Source organism: Grampus griseus (assembly GCF_964374135.1).
Source record: "Grampus griseus genome assembly, chromosome: 2".
NCBI classification, from domain to species: Eukaryota; Metazoa; Chordata; class Mammalia; order Artiodactyla; family Delphinidae; genus Grampus; species Grampus griseus.
Window position 1 is genome coordinate 143,700,782 of NC_139018.1, and position 25,950 is coordinate 143,726,731.

The 25,950-nt window shown below is 50.8% G+C and overlaps 1 protein-coding gene across 3 annotated transcripts in view; it reads right to left on the minus strand.

The window, feature by feature from the left end:
• ARNT2 (aryl hydrocarbon receptor nuclear translocator 2) overlaps positions 1-25,950 on the minus strand; it is a gene marked incomplete at its 5' end in the record, with an annotated part of 194,123 nt that overhangs the window by 22,755 nt on the left and 145,418 nt on the right. For all 3 annotated transcript variants that reach the window (XM_082648668.1, XM_082648667.1, XM_082648666.1), the window contains 5 exons: positions 1,152-1,224; positions 11,321-11,472; positions 18,780-18,854; positions 21,328-21,462; positions 23,584-23,660. In XM_082648668.1, the coding sequence (XP_082504794.1) occupies positions 1,152-1,224; positions 11,321-11,472; positions 18,780-18,854; positions 21,328-21,462; positions 23,584-23,660 (512 nt within the window). The remainder of the gene's footprint in view (positions 1-1,151; positions 1,225-11,320; positions 11,473-18,779; positions 18,855-21,327; positions 21,463-23,583; positions 23,661-25,950) is intronic.

Genomic DNA, 25,950 nt, shown 5'->3' on the forward strand with positions numbered 1-25,950 from the left:
CAGGAGCTTTTCTGTACAGGAAAGCCAAGAACGGACGGGCGGGGGTGTGAACGAGAGGTCACAGAAAGGTCACTGGAGTCCCACTGATCACTTGGAGAGAGATAAATAAAAATAATCAACCTAGTCTAAATATCGGGAAAAGTGAACATAAAGTTTAATTGGAGAGAGAGGCCAAATACCAACACAAGCTGCGGTTTCTCCCGCAGTGGGGCCTGGGGAGATGGGAGAAGGAAAGGGGACAGGGCAGCGAAGTGGGAGACACAGGCTGTGACTGGACAAGTGTGCTGAGAACAGAGCGGCTCAGACTAAAGGCGGGAGAAGCAGCGAGGAGGCTGCAGGGCTGACACAGTTCAAAGCCGTGCTGGCTTAGGGTTCGGGTTAGGGTTAGGGTTAGGCTTAGGGTTAGGGTTAGTTCCCACACAGCCTCTGCATCTCAGTACCAGTAAGTCCCCTACATACGAACGAGTTCTGTTCCGAGAGCACGTTCTTAAGTCCAATTTGTTTGTAAGTCCAACAAAGTTAGCCTAGGTCCCCAACTAACACAATCGGCTCTATAGTACTGTACTGTAATAGGTTTATAATGCTTTTCAAACAAATACTACATAAAAAACAAAACATAAAGAAGACCTTTTTAATCTTACAGTACAGTACCTTGAAAAGTACAGTAGCACCAGCTACATCACTGCTGCTTTTACGCTTGCTTCCGGACATCCTGGGCTTGAAATAAAGATACTGTACTACTGTACTCTCTACAGTACTGTAAAGTACACAAAAGCACAGTCACTTGTAGAGGACGCACGCATGTGACAATGTACGCCAGACACGTGAGCTAACTTCCGTGACTGGACGTGCGAATGCACGTCTTTGAAAGCTCGCAGCTTGAAGGTTCGTATGTAGGGCACTTACTGTGCTGGCTGACCGCGTCTCCTAGCGCTGCCTGTTTTACACTCTTCATGGCTCGGCTCGGCTCTGCATGGAAGAGTCACAGCCGACCCCCGCCCCACTCCAGGGACCAAAATACTTTTTGCAGGGTGGGTAGAGGGAGAGACAGCACCTCTTGAGCGGAGGGGCTCAAGCTAAGGATGGGATTTAGTCCGCAGTCCTTTGGTTGGAGACAGTTCCAACTGGGAACGCGCTTTCCAGAAATTCACCTGCGGTAAGTCGTAGGATGACAACCCGTCTCTCTGGTGCACCTCCAATTCCGCCTGCTGCTGCTGAAGCTGCCTGGGAAACAAGGAGTCAGCAGTCACGAAGAACAGAAGTGGTGCTGACGGGGCGGAGCCACAACTGTCCCCGCTCCCCAAGGGCACAGACGGCAACGCCCGATGGATCTCTAAGCTGTTCTCAGTTATGACTGATTTCATTATTTTTATGTCCCAAATCAAGACCCCAAGCCTTGTCTTTCAAGTGTAGGCCGCCAATATTTAGGAAATAAGTTTTGATTTATGACTTCATTTTATGCAGGGTAAAAGACACCAACATTAAAAGAGAAAAACATTTAAGGCAAAATTCAGAAAAGCCCAACGATGCTGTTGGCTTCAGCCAATGCTTGTTTCCCTGTAAGCTGGTAGGAGGTGACATCATCCCATCCAAGTCTCACGCTAAATTTTCACAGTGGTTACTTTACCCCACATTAAAATGAAGAGATGGAAGCCAAAAGAGGCCAAGCGGTTGTCCCAGTTGGCTGACCACCAAGTGGCTGTGACACGACAGAGCCAGGATCTGACCTCACGCGTCTGACCCGGCTTGCTCTGCTCTCTGCACGGTACTGGGCTGCTGGACTTGGGAAACCAAAAGACTGCTTAGAGGGAATGGTTGCTTGACGTCTTAAAGTATGGAAACTGGGTTACTTTCAAGGCACAGTGAGTCCTGCAGCTCAGAGCCTAAAAAAGGGGCAGGATGACCCTTAAACACCAACAAGGATGTCAGACAAAAACTTACTGGCAAATTACTGACAAAAATCAGTCCCCCACCCTTGCCCGTGCATCAATTTAAAGGACATGAACAGACCATTCAAGCATAAACAAATACGTAATATGCAATATGTATACATATAACATGTATATACGTATAACAAGCAAGTAATTAGGGAAATATTTTCACCACTAAAATAAACAAAATAAGTGCAAATTAAAATAACCTCGAAGTATAATTTTTCACCTACTAAGTTAGTAAAAACATGCTTAGTGTGGTGGCTGGGTGTTGAAACCACTCAGCTCACACTCTGTAGGAGAAGCGTGTGTGGACGCAGTCTTCTTAGAAAGCAGTGCGGCGACCACATTAGGAGGTACGGCCAGGGTCACGCCCTTCCCTTCCAGGTGGTCCCCCTGCTGCTGGGGTTTCTGCTAAGGAAATGATTCAGGGGCAGGAAACAAGAGCTATCCACGTAAAGCTGGCTATAATAGGGGAGTGGCTTGGTAAACTACGTATATTAATTTGCTGAGGAAATCCTCCACGGTCACCAGCAGTGGCCACTGTGAAGACCACCTGGAAACACCAGAAGGTGTGATAAGAGTGTGTGGAAAAGTTCAGCACGAAATGTTACGGACGCTATGATTATGGCTACAAACGTTATGTCCTATGTGGGTGAACAAGATTTGGAACATGGAAAAAAATATCTTAAGTGCTTGCATTAATTGGACAGAGTTTCGTTTTCACTACTTCACTATTTTAAGGCAAGAATGATCTTAGGGGGTCCCTTTGTACATCTCTGGACATCAAGCTTTTCTCATCCCTGGCCACGCCCTGGACAGGGAGGTAGCAGGACCCCTGGAGGGACAGCTCACAGATTTCCCCCGCCTTCACTCGGGGTGTGAGGTGCACGGAGAGCTCACTAGACACTCCACGGGGAGGAACGGAGGGGTGGGCTGGTGTGGATCGGCTCAGTCAGGGGAGCAGGTCCCTGCAGAGGGGCCACCGCGAGCTCGCAGTGGGATAACTGCAACCTCAATCAGCAGGATCTGGAGGGCCCCCCTCCGAGGAGCGGTGTAGTTGGGCCAGGGGGAGGGCAAAGACGCCAGCGTCCACTGTGCATCCGCCCCAGCCCTCTGCTACGGCTCTGCGCTCACGCAACTCACGTGAGCCTCACCGCGAGCTAACCCTCGAGGTAGATATTTTAGAAACTCCCTTTACAAGTGGGGAAACTGAGGCCCAGAGAGGCTACCGGGCTGCAGAGACTGGATGGCGCTCTTGGAAGGGGTGATCAAAGAGGGTGTAGGGAAGGGGTTACTTGGCGGGTGTGGGACGGTGGTAAGGGAGACTCGGCTTGGATACTGAAGAACCCCTGGGCTAGCAGCAGTGGGGGGAAGCCCAACTTCCCCCCGGGCTGAAGGGGCAGGGGGAGCCGGCAGGGAGCAGCTGCCTGATGACGGATGCAGCCTCCGCTCGCCTTGGGAGGTGGCCGGCCTCCTCTCACCCCACTGTCTGCAGCCTGTCCCTCCACTGGCCGGACAACTGGAAGCCCTCTCGTTCCTGTCCATAGAGTTCAACGTTGGCCCTTCCCGGGCACATAACAGGGCAGAGTGTGGAAACAAGGTCTCAAAGGGCAAACACGAACGTCAACACAACCGCCAGGCTGGTAGGTGGTGAAGACTGAGAACGAAGAGACTCTCTAACACCAAGTGCGGAAGCATTCCTTTTCCTGACTATTCTCAGCAACTAGGAACGGAAAGAACAGAGGGGATCTGGTCCCCAGCTCCCCAGCTAGAGCAGTCCCTAGTACTGATACATCATCTCAGATGGGCCACTGGCCAGTCTCTGCCCGACCGCCACTGTCCTGGGGAGCTTGCTACTCCATTTGTAGACAGAAACGATATAAAAAGTCTGTCCCCAAAACAGCCCAAATCTACCTTCCTACAACTCCCAGTTTGAGTTCCAATTCTGCCCTGGAGAAACACAGAATAACTTGAATTGTGCTTCTCAACTCTTTTTCTCAGCATTCAGAGATGTACGGTCCGAACACTATTCACTCCTCCAGCCGTGCCTTTCACTTGGTGCCCCTGGCGTGTGTGTCCCCTGTAAGGGAAGACATCCTAGAAAAGGACCCCAGTTGGAGGACCCAGTGAATAGTTTATTTGGAACTAAGCCCGGGTGAGCCATGTCTTCAGTGAAGTGTGCTGAAATATCTACGCCAAGCCCTGTGCCAGGCACTGGAGAGAGAATGATGATTCAGAACCTATGTGGTCTCTGCCCTTGGGCAGCTGACGACCTCCAGAGGAAAACAGACAAGGTGGCAAGCAATTGCGGTATGCTGAGTTAAGGCCACGACACGGGAAGAATGAGGTTCTGTCTGAGCACACAGTGTGTCTTCCCACCTTGGTGTGAGAGCCCAGGGAAAAGGTTAACAATAAAACCAGCATCCTGAGACTGCCCACCGGGCAGCCTAAGCCTATGCTTGTAACACCAGGAAACAGGAGCACTAAAAATAATTTTCAAAAAAAGAGATATTTCAAAAACATTTTAAAGAATCGATATAATCATCAATAGAAAAATCACAGCTTTCTATATTTTCTTATTCTTGCTTGACAGTTTTGTTTTCTTTTATTTTGATTTACATCTTGAAGGCACCCTCATCTTTCATTTGCAAGGCCTCTAAAATCTGAGTGTAGTACCCAGAGCCAGTACTTCGCTACTGTTTTCACATCTCTGCAAAAGTCCCATTTTACAGATAAAGAAACTGAGGCTCAGTGACACAGCTCTGCGTGGTGCACACAGGACTCAAAGCCAAGTCTGTCTGGTTGCAGACCCCGCACTCTGTCCCACAGGTGTAACAGGAACCATCATGTCACGCCTCCCATTCCAGAGCTGTGGGCCCCACAAGACAGCACCTTGAGCCACCAGGTGGGAGAGAAAAAAAGACCTGTGCTTTGGGATTTTTGGAGCAGTGAACTCCCCTTCATGGTGGGAATCCGTGGACCACCCTTTCTTCCTTTCACAAGTTTCCCAGGGCCCAACCTTCAACCCACAAGCATTTTTCCAAGAAATAATGACCACTCCTACCTTGTGGCTCAGCCTTGGTGTCCAGTCCAAGCACAGAATCTTGGTGAGTGGGCAGTTGTGCTGCTGTGCCTGGGGCCTGTCCGTGGGGTGAACAGGGCAGAAACCCAGACCTCTCCACTCACCCTGCTGTGTACTCTGGGGCTGGTCTGCGATGCAGGGAAGATGGGCTTCTAATTTGCACAGAAGTGTGGTCAGGGCCTGAGGTGTTACGATGGGAGTTTGTTCTCAGCTCTGTTGCTCTGGGGGCTTTGAGACCACAGAAAGCAACTTTCACCGTAGAAGGAAAATAAAGTCTCGGGCTTGGCTGGCAAATCCCAAGGATGCCAACCTCACTCCCCCTGTGGTCCGGACATCAGATTCTCTGTCCCGGCCTTTGGTTTCCGCTTCCGTAGCCGAGTGCATGGGGAAGAAATGCTGACCTGCAGGCCGCCCCATCCTGAGAAGAAGCCAAAGGAGATTTCTCCGACATTTCACGGCAACGGAATAAAAATAAACCTTGGTGTGCTTGCAAATTCCAGAGAGGGAGACAAACGGCAGCTCGGCTGCAAGCTGGCTGACAGTGCACGGGAGGGACCTGAGGGAACCGGGCTCCCACTGCCCCCGACCGCTGCCCCCTGCCCCCTGTCCATTAGCTGGGGGACTAGAGCTGATGATTAGAAACCATCAAGCCCAGGCTTCCTGTCCGTGTGGCCTCCCTGCACGGGAAGGCGCAGGATGTTGGGCAGATGCTGTCAGTTTATCTCTGACGCTCCCAGAATGGAGGCTTTTACTCAGCCTGAGTAAGTGAGCAACCAGCCATTAGGGGGGCCTCCGGGGGCAGCGTGTGGTCGCACCCCTGGGTGGAACTGGAATCCAGCTTGGAGCCATCTAGGGGCTGGGCAAGCTCAGCTGGCCAGAGCGAGGCGAATAATACCCACCATTGACCGAGTGCCGTCTGCGTGCCCATTGTGAAGGACTCCGGGTGCCTGTCAAGGGCTTTGGAACTGTTCTGATCAGGGACAGGGCGCAGTGTGAGTGTGGCTTTAGAGAGATGGCGTCTGGGGCCGGATGGAAGGCAGGAGGAACCGGTCAGGAAGGAGGACGGATGCTCACCCAGGAGATGGCAAAGGCCTGGATGGGGTCATCGGAGAAGGGGCAGAGGAGGAGAAGGAGGGCCAGAGAGGACCCCAGACGGAACCTGGGGGCCGGTTCTCTGCCAGGTTGTCTGTTGCAGGCGGATGAGAGGGCAGGACCCAAGACAAGTCCCAGGATGGGGCTTGGTGGCTGGGTGTTTTGGCCCCTTCCCCTTCTCTAAGTTCTGCAGAGACCAGGAATGACACCTTCCTTGTAGGTCTTCTTTGCTTCCTTTTACTCCCTGCTCCCACATCCTGCCAACTACCGGCCAGGTGGGCTGGGCCCGAGACAGCCGTCCCTGAAGACGTGGGGTTGGACGGCGGGCCCTGAGACGCCCACTGTGACTACGGGCGCGGTGGAGTTTCAAGGACACACACACACGGGCACAACACGCAGCTGTGGTTATGAAGACCCACAGTGACTTTGCAAGGGGCTGTCGCACAAACAGGGCTCAGACCCAGCAGAGGCAAAGGGCTGCCTTCCGTCCCCGCTGAGGAAAGCACAGCACCTGGGTCGCGCGAATGACTCCTGCTCCGAGACGCCCACGGCTTGTCTACCTGAAACGGTGTCGATCACTAGACCCTAAGACGTGGGCACGTCTCAAAGTTGTGCCACCAGTGCATGAAATGGGAGTCTGTGTTTTCTGGACTTTGCTCCATTTTCCTCCATCAACGTACCAGGAAAATAGGCAAGGGTGACAAAGAGGTCTTCTTTTCGGCAGCTTCAAATGCTGACCATTAACACTCCATTTCCCTGGGGAGTTTCTTTCCGATGCTCCTGCCTGAATGCAACTGGGGTTGCAACCACCCCCCCCCCCCCCCCCCCCGCCCTGCCAGCACAGAGCACGTAAGGACCTCTGCATAACGAGTCTGCCTACTGCTGGCGACGTTTAGCCACAAATGTGAAGCAGGGCGGACAGTTCTCGTGACAGTTGTCACTGCCCTCTACTGTTCACAGTAAACATTTCCTACCATCTTTACCCACTGAAGACCTTTTGGTCCAGCAGACAACAGTTCAGGCCTCTGGTGTGAGGCCATGTGCTGAGGGACATCGTCACCCCATCTAACCTCAGTGAGCTGCCAGGAGCAATCGTCCTGAGAAGAGATGTAGGGACACCCCCGGGGACAGAATGTTCTGTTTTGTCAACGATGTCTGACTTCCAGGAAGTAATCAAAACCTCTGCCTGTGACGGCTTTTAGGAGGAAGGGCTTCTCTTTCCTTCCAGGCTCCGCTGTAGCGCTACCTGCTGGGGATGCTTTCTCGGAGGCCCTGTGTGGAAGCGTGAATTCTCTGTCTCCCCTGTGCCCTCGTGATGGCGTTTTTACCTGTCCCTCCCTCCTGCTGCCTACTTCTCACGCTCTCCACGTGATGGGAGCCTTCCGGGGGGGCGGGGTGGTGGTGGTGCAGAGACCAGAACAGAGGCGTCCTGAGTTTACTGGACGCCTGGCACAGTGCTCAGCGACTACCCACTGCGCTGAACTGAGTCGCAACAAGGCAGGCGACCGTGACGGCTGAAGCCCGTATTCATGTTAGAAGTGAATGAATGGTGAAAAGGGTAAAACTACCAAAACCCCCGAAAAGGGAGCTTCAGTCTGTTCTTCTGCCCTGGGTCTAGAGGACTCTGCCCGGCCCCCAGCCTGGGACCGTGCTCCCCACTGCAGAGGGAGGCCCGCACTTGAGCGGGCTCAGTGACTGGTGGGCTGTTCCTGCCACACCCTCAGAGGTTCTCTCGCAGCAAGCCACAGACATCAGGCGCTACACACGCGGCGGGCGTGGGGCAGGGAGGCAGGCAGGGATGAATGGAAGAGAAGAGGGACAGGATCATAGCAGGAGGCACCTTGCGCTAAGAGCCAGTCAACAGGTGGGCATCAAGAGGGTGGGGGCTTCCCTGGTGGCGCAGCGGTTGAGAGCCCGCCTGCCGATGCAGGGGACACGGGTTCGTGCCCCGGTCCGGGAAGATCCCACATGCCGCGGAGCGGCTGGGCCCGTGAGCCATGGCCGCTGAGCCTGCGCGTCCAGAGCCTGTGCTCTGCAACGGGAGAGGCCACAGCAGTGAGAGGCCCGCGTACCACAAAAAAAAAAAAAGAGAGTGAACGTTCTAGGAGAGTGCCCACGGCTCAGAATGCGTGGCCGGCCTGCCCGTTTCCACGGCTTCGGGCACAGGCAGCTGGCGGGGCTGGAGAGGGGCCGGGACAGGCAGGGGGAGCCTGCAGGTGAGCTGTGGCTTGAACAGATGCCGAGCAGGTCTGTTGCTCTCTCGCTCGCTTCAGCCTCGTCCCCCGGGGCTCCCACTGCCCGTCCCTGGCTCCAGGCCAATGAGCACACCTGTTACCTTCATCCTAGGAGCTCCTGGAGGTCAGGCCTGTGTCATCCCCTCTGTGGAATGAAGAAGGAGCCATGGGATCCTGAGCCCTGCCCGTCTGACTCTTCCTCCTGTTTCTTGAGATTCACCATTTTCCCCAAGGCCAGGGCGGGACATAGGCCTGGCACTAGCGGGTGCCGCTCGGCTCTCTCTCCTGCCCAGGTCGGGGGAAGTGGGAGAAGCAAAATTCCCTCCATTTGACTGAGTTTACCAAGCAGTGACTAGACAAAGTCAGTTATTAAAACATAATGGCATTATCTTTTTGCATACCTGGATCTACAGCTATATTTCCCCCTGTTATTCTCACCACCAGCAAAGTCCTGACTAGAATATGGAGGTGTAAGAAGAATCAGAATCAAGTAAGCCGAGGGATAAGATGTAAAGAAAGAGGAGTCGGGACTTCCCTGGTGGTGCAGTGGTTAAGAATCTGCCTGCCAATTCAGGGGAGTTGGGTTCGAGCCCTGGTGCGGGAAGATCCCACATGCCACAGAGCAACGAAGCCCATGCGCCACAACTACTGAGCCTGCGCTCTAGAGCCCGTGAGCCACAACTACTGAGCCCATGCGCCACAACTCCAGAGCCTGCACTCTACAGCCCGCGAGCCACAACTACTGAGCCCATGTGCCACAACTCCTGAGCCTGCGTTCTAGAGCCATTGAGCCACAACTACTGAGCCCATGCACCACAACTCCTGAGCCTGTGCTCTAGAGCCCGCGAGCCACAACTACTGAGCCCATGCACCACAACTCCTGAGCCTGTGCTCTAGAGCCCACGAGCCACAACTACGGAGCCCATGCGCCACAACTACTGAGCCTGCACTCTAGAGCCTGCGAGCCACAACTACTGAAGCCCATGAGCCTAGAGCCTGCGCTCTGCAACAAGGAAAGCCACGACAATGAGAAGCCCGTGCACCGCAATAAAGAGCAGCCCCTGCTCGCCGCAACTAGAGAAAGCCCACGCGTAGCAACAAAGACCCAACACAGCCCAAAATAAATAAATATATAAATTAATTTATATTAAAATAAAAAAAGGAAAAGACAAAAAGAGGAGTTGGCCAGACAGTCTGGGAAGAATGACCACTGAGAACGAGTTATTGATGGGGTCCCTGGTGGCTGCTGGGAAAGCAAGTTAGCGGAGCTGGGTGCCACAGCCAGGCTCTCGGGGGTCAAGAAGAGATGCATGGTGAGGGGGCTCCAGTACAGACAGGTGGCAGGGCCAGCTGGGAGGAAAGCAAGGAGGATTGGCAAGACAGGGTTTTTCCAAGATCAGGAAGCCACGTGGCTAGGTGAGGGCCTGGGAGGGAGGCTGTGGCGGGACTGGACGAGAACCCAGGGGCCACGGGACACAGAGGATGCACTGGGAGCTAGAAAGCAAATGGAGGGCTTGGCCTTGGAGGGAGAAGCCAGCAGAGCAGGAGTGGAGGGGATGGAGACAGACCCCCACATGAACGCGGAGGGCCCTGGCTTCTCTGTTCGCTGGAAGGCAACACGATGTGCGCAGGGTTCGAAGGAAGCGCGCACTTAGCGGATCTAGGGCAGCCCGTAGAGAACAAGCCAAGAAACCCGAGCAGCCGCGGCAGGTGGCAGAGGGGTTGCCGCCACCTCCAGAGCATCAGTGCTGACTGCTGCAGACCCCACCGCCCAGGGCTGCTACTCCGCCAGGGCGATTCACACACACCGTCTATGCGCAGGATCCGAGGCGGGGGGGGCGGTGTTCTGTTATTCTCCCCATTTTACAGATGAGCAACTGAGGCTTCAGAAGAGCAGGTGACTTGCCCAGGTGGGAGCTGGGATTGAAACCCAGGTCACCTGTCCTCTGAGGGATCTTGTGTGGACCCACCTGTCAAGCTCTGTGCCTTGTGGCCCAGGAGTTGGGCCAAAGCCGAGACACTGAGGGTGCTGCCTGGAAAGGAGGCTGCTTTGTGGGACGCAGATGGGAACCCCCAAACCCAGGGAGCTGGGATATGGCAACGGAGAGCCCTGAGGGAGGCCAGGAGGTCACAGTGAGTGCCCGGAGGCATCAGTGCCCGGGGGGGCTGTTAGCAGATGAGGATGGGAGGTGGCCAGGGTGGGAACAGACTCCACGGACTCAGTGTCGGACCTGGGAAAGTGGAGGACGGCAGTGCACTGACCGGTACGGGGAGCCACGGTGACAGTTTCACCAGTCAGCTCATCGCATGCCCCTGAAGGCTGCCATTCCTGCCACACACCTCAACATCATTTTGCCTTTGTTCCTGTTGGTTCTCTGGACTTCTATTTCCTCGAGAGGAAGTCCGGAGAGGAGGCATGACCCGCCTGTATCTAGGAGCCAGACCTCATCTAATCCTCACGGGAACCTGAGAGGGAGGTGTTATCACCCCTTGCACACGTGAGGAATGAGGGGACACAGCAGTCAAGATCACATGGCTGGGAAGTCAGGGGGCCAAGACCGGAGCTCGGGTCTGTGTGTTAACATGCGTGGGACACAGCGGTGGTGACGCCAGCAAAGATCTTGGGAGGACGGCGCCAGTGATCAGGCAGAAGAGAAACCACGTGTCCCGGGCGCGTCCACCCCCACGCCGCCTGCCCCGACACCCTAGCGCTGCCAAGAGGCTCAGCCTCACTCCTCTGCCCCCGGCTTCAGCAGGACCACGAAACCAGGTCAGGCAGCAGGTACACGGCGGAGGCACGAGGAAGCCCCCAGCTCTGCCCTGCTGCGCTCGGCAGAGAAAACAGCATGGGAAACCAGAGCACCTCGAACCGACTGTGCTGACGGAGCGGGAGGGCCACGGGGGTCATCGCTCAGCGCTGGGGTCTCACACCTCAGGAGGGAATTGAGAAGGGGGTCCCGGGAGGGGAAGGTACGTACTTGACATTGGTGTTGGTGCAGATGATGTACTCGATCTCATCAGAATAGGGGTTCTGGAAGGTGAAGCTGCTGGTGCGGATTAACACCCACTCCCGGTTCTTGGTGCGGAATCGATACATGACCGACAGCACTTGGCCTTTCAGCTTCACCACCTGAGCAAACATTTGGAGAAGGAAGTCAGCAGGAGGAAGGATGGTGCCAGACAGAGGAGGGGGAGGCAGCCAGCGGGAGCTCAGGACAGGAGCATCGTAGCCAAAGACAGGCACGGAGGGAGGGTGGGGGTGGGAGAGAGCGGTCACCTGACGGGAGCCCTCTGTCCACTTCCCCCGTGAGGCCGGGCACTGCATTTAGGTTGTTCTGTCGCCACCGTGTGAGAAACCAACTAGTCAATGCCCATTTGATATCAGAACGTTTCAGCGTTTACAAATGAGATCATGAGAACTCTGTAAGCTGGAGGGTTTCCCTTTTTGCCTTGGCTGCTAGGGCGCTCTGGGTTTGGTGACAGTGCTCCCGTGAAGTAAGGCTCTCATACTCAGCTATGTCGTGACATTGTATTCATACCTCTCATTAAGAAATTCTTAAACGCTGTTTAACATTGTAGATTGGATTAAATATACTCTCTGGGAGGAGATAAAATAAAATAACTAATTTCTATGCATTATCTCTTTGTATGCATGTATCTATTATTACCCCCCCGCCTTTTTTTTTTTTTTTTGGCTGTGCTGTGTGGCACGAAGGATCTTAGTTCCCTGACCAGGGATCGAACCCGTGCTCCCTGCAGTGGAAGCGTGGAGTCTTAATCACTGGACTGCCGGGGAAGTCCCTCTACGACTTCTTTTATGTTGCAGTATGGTTTCCAGAATACTTCCAAATGTAAACCCTCACAAGAACTAGGTGAGGTGGGCTTTACTATTTACAGAGGATAACGCTGAGTGTCACAGAAATAAAATAAGTTGCCCAAGATCGGACAACTTTGGTGGAAAAGCTGGGACAGGAACCAAGATCTTGCTTCCCAACCACAAGCGCGTTTCAGCGGACACACGGCTGGCTGTCCTGCTCTGTGCAGACACACACGATCTATAACACACAGAAACCCGGAGAGGCGGAGGCGGGCGGGCGCAGGTGCAGAAAGCAGCCGTTCTCAGGGGCAGTTCTCGGCTGAAGCAGGAACACGAGGAGGAAGGACACAGATGGCTGGTGCGTCTGGGCCTGGCTGTGCTCACGCACCCAGGACAAAGCAAGGCAAACAGGAGCGCCCCCTCCTGGCCTTCGGGACGCTGGGCAACAGGCCGGCCCGACTGCAGACCATAGTGTGACCAGAGATGAGAATGGGGACCTGGTCCTAGGGGTCGGGGAGGCACTTGTGCTGTATTCCAGGTTGGACGTCCGTAACCAGTCTGGGGGCAGGGACCCTTCGGTCACCGAGTCTCCCCCACCCTCAGCCCAGGGCCCGGCACAGAGCAGGCCCCTCCAGCACATTTCCTGAGCCGACCTGATGCGTCTTTGACCCTGTGCCCTGGGCTGATGCAGCCGGGGCGGCCATCCTCTCTCTGCACCACCCCTGGGGAGAAGGATGAGATGAAACCTGAGGGTGCTGGGCTCCCTGGTGGGAAAGTCCACGTGATAAAGAAACCAGACCAAAAGCGCAAGGAGGGGAGACTCTTCCTGACACCTCACGTGAGGAAGCCTAGCCGTGTGGCGAGGCCAGGCCGGGCGCTCGGGGGTGCCTGCCAGCCGGCCTGCAGCCCCCACAGGAAGCTGGCCAGAGGTCAAGGCCATGCGCCCCTCAGGTCGATGTTCTGAGGGGTCCTCCTCTGAGTCTGCACAAAGCACACAGGACACAGGCAGCGCCCCCGTCGTGAGACCACGTCTTCCACGCTCTGAAGCTCGCGGATGGAACCTTTTCATGTTTCCTCTAAGCAGGATGCCTGAGATGGTGTGAAATTTTTTAACTCCATGTGACAAACACTCCCAAGGCACGGCGTGTGCAAGCTCCGCCCTTGGAGTTGTGGTTAAAGAGCCGGGGGAGGGAGTGCAGCCCTGCACCCGCCTCGGGGCCGACGGGCAAGCATCTTGTGCGTGTTACCTCACGCAATCCTCACAGCAGTATTTTGTATAACTGGAAACTAAGCCTCAAAGGAGTTAACTATCCTGCCAAAGCCTTATGACTAAGGAAGGGCAGAGACAGGATGGGATCCCAGGTCTACCTGACCCCTGTGCCCCTTGTCTTTTCTTGAATCACTATAGCTGAGACAGAACACTTGTCCCCAAAGAGCTTCTCACCTAGCACAGGCAGGGCAGGTGCATGGGTAACTGTAACTCAGAGAGAGCAAATACCACTACAGAAACATAAGATTGAGGCAGGAGATAGATGGGTCCCAGGCTCAGCGGCTGGAGTTTGCCCCGCTGTGGGCAGACACTCCAAAATTGCAGGAGCGAGAGACGAGCTGGGCCCCACCCAGATAAGAGATAAAAGACCACATATTCCTCATCCTCGAAGTCAAGGAGACCTTCCCGACTACACATGTGCAGAAAGGCTCCTTGGAGGTCAAAAAGGAAAGGGGAGCCACCCCGTAGTAGGTGATGTCAACCTACCCGTAGGCCTCTTCACTAGAATCCACCTTGGCTAAGAGATGCGCACACATGGGAGGACCCTGAGATAAATCAAATATGGACTCAGAACCGGGCAAAGCAAGGTGACTGGACAAAGGAAACGGGAAGAAATGCCCCCTATAAGTGATTCTCTCTCTGAGCCCGCCCGTGTGTCTATCCACACATATTCTTTTTCCTAATGAACATTTTACTTGTTTCACTGCTTTCTGTCTTTGTGGGATTCTTTTCTGCAAAGTTGAAGGGCCAGGGCCTTGTCACTGGCCACTGGTCTAGTGGCTAGGATTTGGTGCTCTCACTGCCGTGACCTGACCTCAATCTCTGGCCGGGAACCGGAAGCCCTGCTTCAAGCTGCTGCAGGCCGAGGCCACCTGAGATCAAGATCAGGTTACCAGCAAGTCGAGGAGACAGCCTTTCTCAGGATCCAGAAAGGGTTCCTGGAGGGAGACGGGTTTGGGTAAAATGTTGGCAAGTGAACACGCTGCGCCTTCTGGGGAGGGCTCTCCTGGCAGAAGGCGCAGCGTGAGCAGATGTTTGGGGGCGGGGAGACCTGAGGTGCGATGGGGGATGAGACTAGGCACGTTAAGGCAGTGTGGGTATCACAGTCCAGGCCTGGAGGCCAGGCTGGTACGTTCAACTGCGCCTCATTCAGGTGCGATGCTAGTGTCCTAGATCACAAAGGCCAGGCATAAACCCAGCCTAGCTCAGCTCTTCCTGAGAACAGCCTTACTCATCACCACCACCACTGCTACCACGGTCACCACTGAAGGCATCTGAGCAGAGAGAAGAAGGAACCTGTCTTAAATCTCACTGGGTTCTACTCTTTCATCTGACTTCTAGGTCAGCTGGGATCCAGAGAGGGAATCCAAGAGCAGACACCAGAGCGAGCTCAGGATTCCCAGCCAACCTCACAAGCCAACCTCAGTATTCCTCACAAACTCGATCCCACTCTAAGGTCGCATGTCAGGGCCATTCAAATACTTTTGTTTAAATCCAGAGTTCGAGGGCTGACTCCGAACTGACACAGCCTCCTCCGTGCTTTTGCAAAAACAAGCCGCTTCCCTTTATCAACATTTGTCCCTCACCCCGACCACTGGTGGCTAGAACCCAAAGAACACAAGCGAGGGGCCCAGGCCTGGCGCTCCCCAGGATGTCCCTGTGGCTGCTGCCTGCTGCCCGCTGAGCCCTGTGACCTGCCCTGGCTGCCGGCTCTAGGGCGTGGTTGCTTTGGCTTTGCCTCCTGCCTGAGGAATGAGGTGGCTGCTCTCAGAGCGAGGGTTACTTAAGCCAGATACCAGCGTGGGATCGATGTTAAATTCCTTCTTTTTCTTTTAAAATCTCAGGGGTGCTGTCAGATGGTGAGGCCGGTGTGGGGCTTTGGTGATGGGGATGCTTTGGAAGGAGGCAGGCTCCAGCCCTAGATCTGTTATTGCTTTGCTGTGTGACTCGGGGCAGGTGACTGAACCTCTCTGAGTCCTGGTTTCCACTGCAAAAACGTGGGGGTGATAATATACTGTGAAGGATTGAGGATCATACAGGATAATGTATGACAAAGGGTCTGGCTGGTTACCAACAGTGACTGGGGTGGGGGGTCTCCCATCACTGTTAGAGCTTCATTTCCATATGAAAATGAAGCCAACCCAGTCCAAAGAGGACGATGCTAGACCACACAGTTTATAATAATTTCCACATATGTAGCAAAGGTGGCATAAGAGATATACTATAGCAGTGTTTATTGAATGTTTAACCATTCTGATTTCCCATTTTTTCCAAACTGAAAGTCACCTGCTGTGGGTGATGGTCCATTTAGCCTACTTTATGAAGAGCAGTCACGTGCAAACACCATAGCCAGCGGTGGAGACGATGGTGAAAAGCACAGATGTGGAGCGTGCCCACAGGGAGCTTATGTTTTAGTAGAGGAGACAGAAAAAAAAGAAAAAGGAAATCAATGGACAAAGAAAACAATTGAAAACTGGAATAGTTGCTGTGGAGGAAAAACGAGGGACTGAGAAGGAGATTAGGGGATCTTTCTCAGCTAGGGTAGTCACTGATGGGGTCTCTGAGGTGACAGGAGTTAAAACCTAAAAGCTAAGAGGTGTCAGTCACGTGAAGAGTGAGGGTCAGAGGAAACACGTGCAAAGGCCCTGAGGTGGGAGAAAGCATAATGTGTTCAGGGAACCAAAAGAAGGCCAGGGTGGCCCATGTGTAGTGAACACATGCGGATGAGACACGCAGGGCGAGGTTCCTGCATCCGTGGTGAGTAAGGGGCTTGGACCTGCTTCTAGGTGCATGGGAGAGCCGTCGGCACTTTTTAGGTAAAGATGTGGCAAAATCTAATTTACGTTTTCAGAATGGTTTGGCCTGGGACGAGAGTAAAAGCAGGCAGACCAGCCAGGGAGCTGCTGCAAAAGTCAAAATGAGAGATATGGACGGGTGGCCTAGGCAAGGTCAGTAGGAGCGAAGAGAGGGAGAACGGGGCGGGTTACGGGTGTCTCTTGAGGTGTAACAGGGGCACTCGATGGCCTGGATGTGTGGAGGGAGATCAAGGGAGGAGTGAAGACTTGGTTTCTTGGTTTCTGGCCTTTGCAACCAGAAAGACAGTGGTGCAAGGGAGACTGTGGGCTGTGAGAAGAGAATCGAGCGTTCTATATTTGAAGGTTAATGGGCATTTGAGTGCAAGGGTGGGGTAGGTGCCTATATATCCGCAGGCGATGGTCTGGACTGAAGTCATCCAGTGGATAAAATCGCCTGGGAGAGTCTGTTTCTGTTTTGTAAATAAGTTCATTTATATCATTAAAAAAAATTAGATTCTGCCTATGAGTGATATCATACCGGTATTTGTCCTATGTACAAAACAGAAACAGACTCACAGATTTTGAAAACAAACTTATGGTGACTAAAGGGGAACCACTGGGGGTGGGAGGGATAAATTAAGAGCTTGGGATTAACATACGCACACTACTGTATATAAAATAGATAACCAACAAGAACCTACTATAGGGCTTCCCTGGTGGCGCAGTGGTTGAGAGTCCGCCTGCCGATGCAGGGGACGCGGGTTTGTGCCCCGGTCCAGGGGGATCCCACACGCCGCAGAGTGGCTAGGCCTGTGAGCCGTGGCCGCTGGGCCTGTGCGTCCAGAGCCTGTGCTCTGCGGCGGGGGAGGCCACAGCAGTGAGAGGCCCGAGCACCAGAAAAAAAAAAAGAACCTACTATATAGCACAGGGAACTCTACTCAGTATTCTGTAATAACCTATCTGAAAAAGAATCTGAAAAAGAATGGATACATGTATACGTATAACTGAATCACTTTGCTGTACACCTGAAACTAACACAACATTATAAATCAACTATACTCCAGTAACATTTTTTTTAATGAAAAAAAATCGCCTGGGGGATATTAGAGAGAAGGAGAGAAGGTCAGTAACGGAGCCCTAGGGCATCATGGCTTGGAGACGCAGGCAGAAGAGGGACAACAAAGCAGTCTGACAGGTGGAAAGAAAACCAGGAGCTGGTGATGTTTGGGAAGAACAGAGCGGAGCGCGCAGGAGGGGTTACGCGATCTGCGTGCGCAGGAGGCGTGTAATTGGAGCACTAGATCTATTTGTGCAGACATACCCAGGCCTTTAATAGGAGAGCTCAGCTGTCAGAGGCCCTCATTCTGAAACACTTGTAAAGCAGAATGTCAAGGACTTATTCTCTCAGATGAATGACGAACTATTATTCCCTCTTAAAAAGTCATTTAAAGGCCCCTCTGCTGTAACATTACCCGTCCTTTTCTTTGTGGGGGCTGAAGCGAGTCGCCGGAGCCCTTTGTGAAACTGGCTCTCTCTCTCTCCTCCCAGGTGGACCCGGGCTCAGGAGGTGGCAGGTCCTCAGTGAGAAGCCTGCCCTAAGGTGCTCTTCCTTCACTGAGCTTCACTTGACTCACCTGTAGCATGAAGATAATAATGCCCATCTCCCGTGACTGTCGTGAAGATTCAGGAAAGCAGTGTGTGCGAAAGGGATTTCCATAGCGCCTGGCACGTAGTAGGTGCTCAATAAACAGCAGCTGGTCATAATGCTGCTCGGGATGCAGTCAGTAGTGTGGCCTTCCTCTCAGACCCTCACGGTCATCCTCAACCCTTCTCTCTCCTTCACTGTCTCTATCCAAAGCATCACTAACCCCACAACCGCCTCCTCTGCTGCTCCTACCCCATTTCAGGTCTCACCGCCTCTCACCTGGGCGACTGAAGCAGGCTCCCAATTTGTCTTTTGTTCCAGTTATTTCGTACCCTTGTCTCTTCTGCATACCTGGGCTGCCAAAATTGTTTTTCAAAAACACTGCTCCACTTCAAATCCTCAAGGGAATCCGCACTTAAACGACTCAGGAGAGGATTTAAGCACCTCGCAATGGCACGTGAGGCCCTTCAGAACTTGGCCTCACCGGCCTCATCTTTGATCACTGCCCACCTCCTCCCCACAAGCCGGCCAGGGTCACTCCAGCCGTGAGGAACTACTCATAACTCGCCCCAAAAGCCATGCTCTTTTGCATCTCAGGTGCTGGCCCCTCAGTCTAGAATGTCGTTTCTTCTCTGCTCATCTTTTAAGACCCATCCCAATTGTTGCCTCCCCTCGGAGACTGTTCCGGCCTCTTCCCCACACTGTCAACCTCTCCCTCCTCTGCTCTTCTCCCACGAACAGAAATTCCTTCCTGATGGTCTGCCGTCCCCGCTGGACTGTGAGCCCCTTCACGGCAGGGGCCCTGACTGATGCCTTCGGTGGGACCCTGCTTGGCCTGCCTGGCACATCGAAGGACTACATCCGTGTGTAGCCGGCTTCTACGTCACCTGTAAATGAGCACTGATGGTACCTGCTGAAAGCTCTCCCGCAGATGGCTCTGGTCCTCAGAGTGGCAGAATTCCAAAATGTCCTTTCCTAGAAGATCCTAAATAAAGAGACAAGCTTTAATCATCTCCAATCCCACATTTCATTTTTTATATCTCACCGTTAGACAAGAGCGCTCACATACACCCCCTTCAACCCTTTAGCTCACACCATCAATAGGGGAAAAGAAGTGGATGCAAATTTTCTCTTTGAGCAATCATGGAGCTGGCGTCTGGTACGCTATCCTCAGTCCTCTCGGCATGTTCAACACCGACTTCTAATTGTGCTAAGGCATTAGAGCAGCGGCTTCAAAATGCAATTTTATTTTTGTTTGCCTTGGAGAGGCAAACTGCACAGGCAAACTGTAATAAACATTTTAATAAACAAAAAGAACGCAAATGATAGCATGAGGACAGATGTGTTGCCTATGAAAACTGGAATTGTTTAAATGGGGAAACTGCAGCTCTCTCGTGCCTGGAGAAATGCTGTTATCATAAAATAACTGTACTTGCTAAAAGCCTGTTTACTACCTACCTTTGCTCCTCTATGTTTTATTCAAAGGACCCAGCATTAACCCCAAACAAAAGTGTTTTGCAATGAAACCAACTATAAAAAGATAAACCGTCAAAAGGCGGTTGTAGGAAAGTGGTCCAGCTGGAAGTGCCTTAAATGGCAAAGGATTTAAACTAAGTCATCGATCAGAACCCAAATCCGCAAATGGCCTCAGTGGGAGCGGACACTGATGGTGGAAAGGAAGTCTTATCTGTGTGCCAAAAAGCATCTAGATGCCCATGGAAGGTGCCAGCGGATAAATGGATCTGGCTGGAAACAGAGGGCCATCAGAGGTTATGGTGATTTTGGAAACAGATGAATTTTCCCCATCATTCCAATCCAAAATCTGAAGTTTGCCATCAACCTAGAGATGTAGAATTATATGAATGGTTCCAATATTTCAATTTGGTCTGTTCTAAAATATATATGTGGGCTTCCCTGGTGGCTGATAAGGAAACTGGGGCTCAGAAATGTAAAGAAACTGGTCCACTCTTCCGGTGAGTCCAGGGTGTGGCCAAGGCAGTTTGAAACATTTTAGACGCATTGTACTCATGACCTGGAAGGAGCTGTGAAATTAAATCTACATGGGGGACTTCCCTGGTGGCACAGTGGTTAAGAATCTGCCTGCCAATGCAGGGGACACGGGTTCGAGCCCTCGTCCGGGAAGATCCCACATGCCACGGAGCAACTAAGCCTGTGAGCCATAACTACTGGGCCTGTGTGCCACAACTACTGAAGCACACGTGCCTAGAGCCTGTGCTCTGCAACAAGAGAAGCCACCGCAATGAGCCCGCACACTGCAACAAAGAGTATCTCCCGCTTGCCGCAACTAGAGAAAGCCCGCGTGCAGCAACAAAGACCCAATTCAGCCAAAAATAAATAAAATAAACAAATTTATAAAAATATATATATAATTAAAATACCCATATCAACATATCCCAAACTTTGTTCCTTTTTTTTCTTTCTTTTTTGTTCAAATGCTTTTTATTTTGAAAATTTAAATCTACAGAAAAGTTGAAAGGGTGGTATAATAAACACCTGTGTGTTGTTTAGCTTGATTCATCAATTGTCAATATTTTGCCACATTTGCATTTTCCTCTTTCTTTCATATATATGTAAACATAAATATATAAGTGAAACATAAAATATATAGAAATGAAATATCTTTCATATACACATATATTTTAAAATTTTTTGTTGAATCATTTGAAAATAATTAGCAGAAATCATGACACTTCCCCTGAAATATGTATCTCATAAAAATGACACCATCTCACAAATCCATAATATACCATATTATGCCTAAAAAAAATCAATAGTTATTTGATAAAATCACCCATTATTCCACACATATTAACATTTCCTCCCAAATGTCCTTTATAAGTCTTCAGGCTGAGGACCCAATTAAGGCTCTTACATTAATATTATTATTGTATCTCTTTGGTTTATCTTAATTTGGAACAATCTCTCCGGCCTTTTGGTGTTTCTTATGACTTCTGTGTTTCTCATGGACTTTTTTTAAAGAAAGGCCTTGAAAATGTGCCCCCTGTAAAAAGAGGTTCCAAATACATTTGAGAAACAAGCAGTTAGACAAAATTAATTGAACATCTTTAAGACTTTTCAGCATCTTTCACACTAATATACTTTTAAAGTTTCTAAGGAGATTTTCCGTTTGGTGTTAATCAAACTTAATTGATCAGAGAGTCTCTTTTTCATAGAGCATCTTAATTCTAGTTTGAGAAAAATCATTTAGATTAAACGAAGTGGTTAGGACAAAAAATGGAGAGTTAATTTTAAGCAGTGCGGTGGCATACAATGTTCTTTTTTGCTTTGGAAGGACATTACTGTACCCAGGTAGGGAGATGGATTTTTACCCTGTGTTTCCCTATATTGTGATGTACAATATCTCGAACAAATGAAGTAGGTGCATTTTAAGTAAAACTAAATCTCTAGCTGACTGCCATGAGCTCAAAACCACCTACCTGGGGTTGGTAGCCAATCACACTGATGCATCTTGGGTCCACAAATGTGATGATCCCGTCAGAGTTATGCCGGGATAAGAATTCCGTTGGCACCGACATCCCGCTCATGTCCATGCACACAGGAGAGCTGGTCACCTGGATGGAGAAATCCACAGGGAGGTGGTGATGGAGACTGAGTTAGAGAATGGGAACAATCCGTGTGGATTTTTTAAAAAATTAATTAATTAATTAATTTGTTTATTTTTGGCTGCGTTGGGTTTTCGTTGCCGCGCACGGGCTCTCTAGTTGCGGTGAGCTGGGGCTACTCTTCGTTGCGGTGCACAGGCTTATTACGGTGGCTTCTCTTGTTGCGGAGCACGGGCTCTAGGCGCGCGGGCTTCAGTAGTTGTGGCATGTGGGCTCAACACTTGTGGCTCGCGGGCTCTAGAGCGCAGGCTCAGTAGTTGTGGTGCACGGGCTTAGCTGCTCCGCGGCATGTGGGATCTTCCCGGACGAGGACTCGAACCCGTGTCGCCTGCATTGGCAGGCGGATTCTTAACCACTGCGCCACCAAGGAATTCCCCCATGTGGATTTAATTTCACAGATCCTTCCAGGTCATGAGTACAATGAGTTTAAAATGTTTCAAACTGCCTTGGCCACACCCTGGACTCACCGGAAGAGTGGACCACTTTCTTTACATTTCTGAGCCCGTTTCCTTATCAGTCCCTGGGAATTAGGAAGTTGTAACCTCATAGGGTGGTTGTGAGATTCAGAGCGACACTGCACGTCAAACCCTGGCACAACACCTGGCACACAGCTGGTGCTCAGAAATGTTAACACCCTTCCCTTCCCCCACCTTCCCATTACTAAGGATGGGAAATGAGTCTAAGGAACTGGTCAAAATATTTGGAAAGTCTATATTTGTGAACTGAATTTACCCAAGTGTTCTTTCTTCCCCATTTGCAAGGAATAACCAATGCTTATCACATGTGAATGGAATAGCTTATTCATCTGTCTGAAAATGGTAAGACCTAGGAAACCAGGGATGTGAAAGGTCAGTGTCCTCTGAACTACATCTGTCATGGCCCCTTCATCAGTACGGGGAGGGCCCTCGATGCCACAAGGAGAAAGACTGAGTGGCTACTGTGTGTGCCAGGCATGAAGCCAGCGGACTTTATATACATTATTCAGCATATCTAATTCTCAAAAGATTAAAAAGACACATTTTTTGCCCTTGAGGAGCTTGCAAGGAAGGGGACTGCCCTCAACTAACTATACGAACACAGACAGTGAAGAACTGACATATAAACGTAATGCCAGGCGTGTAGGGAGGAGGGGGTGATTCATTTTGACTAAGCAGATAAAGGAGTCATTTCACTGGATCTTGAAGGATGACGAAATAGGAAGTAAACAAGAGGAGAAGGAGTTGTAAAAGGAGAAGAAGGGAAACAAGGAAACACCAGGCAGAAGAAACAGCCCATGGACACCTGCAACAGTGGGGAAGTGCACGGTGGGCTTGTGGAAAGGGCGTGCTGTCGTTTGGGAACAGGGCATGAGGGGGGAGGAAGGAGGTGGGGCTGTAAGATGAGTGAGTGCTTTATCTTGCAGATGATGGGGCAACATTCAAGGGGATTAAACAGGGGTGTGAAACAACAAGGTCCTACTGTGTAGCACGAGGAACTATATTCAGTATCTTGTCATAACCTATAATGGAAAAGAATCCGAAAAAGATATACCTGTCTATGCAATGGGTTGGCCAAAACGTTCGTTCGTGTTTTTCCGAAAAACGTGAACGAACGTTTCGGCCAACCCAATATCTATCTATGTGCCTATGCGTCTATCTATGTCTCTGTCTATGTATCTGTTTATCTATCTATATTTCTATTTATCTTTCTCTATATATCTGAATCGCTTTGCTGTACTCCTGAAACCAACATGATATTGTAAATCAGCTGTACTCAATAAAAAATATTTTAAAAACCCGGGTGTGATGTAAGCAGAGCTCAACTTTGCAGTAACTGGCGCACATGTGGAGACGGACTGACTCAGGCCCTCAGTGAAGCAAGGACAGCTTGCTTCTGCTGCCCGCAGCTCAGAGTCCCTGCCCCCCTTCTTCTCCCAGATTCAGCCTCATCCTTCTCCCACAGGGTGAGACACAGAACCCAACAATACTGAGGACACAGGAGTTCGAAAAAGGCATCCAAACCTACAGGCTCTTGCTCTTTGCAATAATAAGCCTTCCCTGGAGATCAAAAAGGCTGTGAGCTTTTTCTTACCTGGAGTCTTCCAATTGCCACAAGGCAATATTTACTGCTTTGTCCCACGTCGGCATCTTCTTCGGGTATGGTCATTCCTGAAATGAGAAATGCCAGAGTCATCAACGACATGTCCAAGATGAATCGAAAAAGGGTAAAAGCGTCCATGATTTTATTTACACAGTCAAAGATACAGATCCACTGTTGACCCTGCAGGGTCTGGGAAGCTGCCAATGAATTAACCACCCCCTGCTCATTTCCTGCTCCTCTCTCTGCCTGATGTCTTTTGATAATTTCACGGTACATTATCATCTGCATCTGTGGATGATGCAGAGGGATTTAAGGAAGATGAAACAAATTATTCATTTATACATTTGCAAAACTTGGCTAAAACACTTGGTTATAAGAGAAATTTCGATAAGAAGTGTATAGGGGCACCTCAAATTATGTAAATATTTCACTTATCTGTTGCCAAAAATCAAAGACCATCAGAGGCAGAATCATAAACAAAAACAAAAAACAAAACTCACCAAAACCAAAATGACTAACTTGCCAGGGAAAAGAACATAACCAGTGTTCACCCTTCTGATGTAAAGTCAGGGTTTTCAAGGGATAGAAAGGAGAAACTGATTAAGCGCTAAAAACCAGTGCTCTGGACAGGAAGGAATTGGTTAAAACAATCCTCATTGTTGTTGGTTAGAACTGTTGTAGTGAAACAAGCATTCTGCTCTGATATCTCCTAGACAAGAGCTGTTAAGTAGAAAATTCCCTTTTATACTGCATAACACTTAACGTTAAGTATTTTCGCACTAGGTCAGATCGAAGGTTCACGGTGATGGAATCACACAAGCACAGTGACAGCCCATCACTACAGACTGTGAAGGGAGTGTTAACACGACTCTAGCTGTAAGGGCCAGAGAAATGTCACTCCCTCCTCATTCCCACCACCCTCTTCACACTCCTCTCTGCCTCCCCCCCCCCCCCCCGCCCCGCTCGAGGTAACCAGCCCCTTATGTTTCCGCTTTATCCTTTGCTGTGTTTCTTTTGCACAAATGAGCATCTGTCTCCTCTTCTCCTATGAAGGGCAGTGCACTGTAGATGCTCTTTCGGGCTTTGTTTATTTCACTTCACAGTATGTCCTGAAAGTCACTCCGTAATTATTCATAGAGCTCCTCCTTATTCTTTTTTCAGAATTGCATATTGCTGCATTATGTAGAGTAACCAAGGTTGAATACTACCACCCTCTTATGTATGAACATTTAGGTGTTTCCAATACTTTGTAACTACAAACAAGGCTGCAAAGAATAATCTTGTGCACACACATTTTCTTAAGAATTGGAGGTGCAGATACACCCAGAAGATACACCTACCCTAGAAGTGGGATTTCTAGGTTACAAGGTAAGTGTATATGTATGTAGTTTTGTTAGGTGTTGCCAAATTCCCCTCCAGAAGGAGTGTACCAATGTGCATTCCCACCAACAAGGTATGAGAGGCCTTTTTCTCCAGTCTTGGCCAAGAATATGCTGTCATATGATTTAATTTTGGTCAGTTGGATAGGTTAGAAATGGTATTCCAGTGCTGTCTTAATTTGCATTTCTCTAATTATGAGTGAGTCTGCACATCATTTCATATGTTTGAGGATCATTTTTTTAATCTTATCTTTTAGTGAATTGTCTATTTGTGTATCTTCCCCATTTTTTTAAAAAGGTTTTCTTTTTTTAATTTATATATTTTAATTTTTGCTGCGTTGGGTCTTCGTTGCTGTGCCTGGGCTTTCTCTAGTTGTGGCGAGCAGGGGCTACTCTTCATTGAGGTGTGCAGGTTTCTCATTGTGCTGGCTTCTCTTGGTGCAGAGCACGGGCTCTAGGTGCACGTGCTTCAGTGTGGCACATGGGCTCAGTAGTTCTGGCTCACGGGCTTAGTTGCGCTGCAGCACGTGGGATCTTCCTGGACCAGGGCTCAAACCCGTGCCCCCTGCATCGGCAGGCAGATTCTTTTTTTTTTTTTTTGCGGTACGCGGGCCTCTCACTGCTGTGGCCTCTCCCGTTGCAGAGCACAGGCTCCGGACGCGCAGGCTCAGCGGCCATGGCTCACGGGCCCAGCCGCTCCGCGGCGTGTGGGATCTTCCCGGACCGGGGCACGAACCTGTGTCCCCTGCATTGGCAGGCGGACTCTCAACCACTGCGCCACCAGGGAAGCCCGGCAGGCGGATTCTTAACCACTGCGCCACCAGTGAAGTCCCCTCCCCATTTTTCTATTGGGATTTTGATCCTTTGCCCCTCAATTTTCAGGAGTTCTTCGTATATCAGGCATATTAAGCCTTTGTGGTATATGTTGTGAATATGTTCTCCCGGGTGGGCCTTTGTCTTTTGACTTCCCTTATGATGA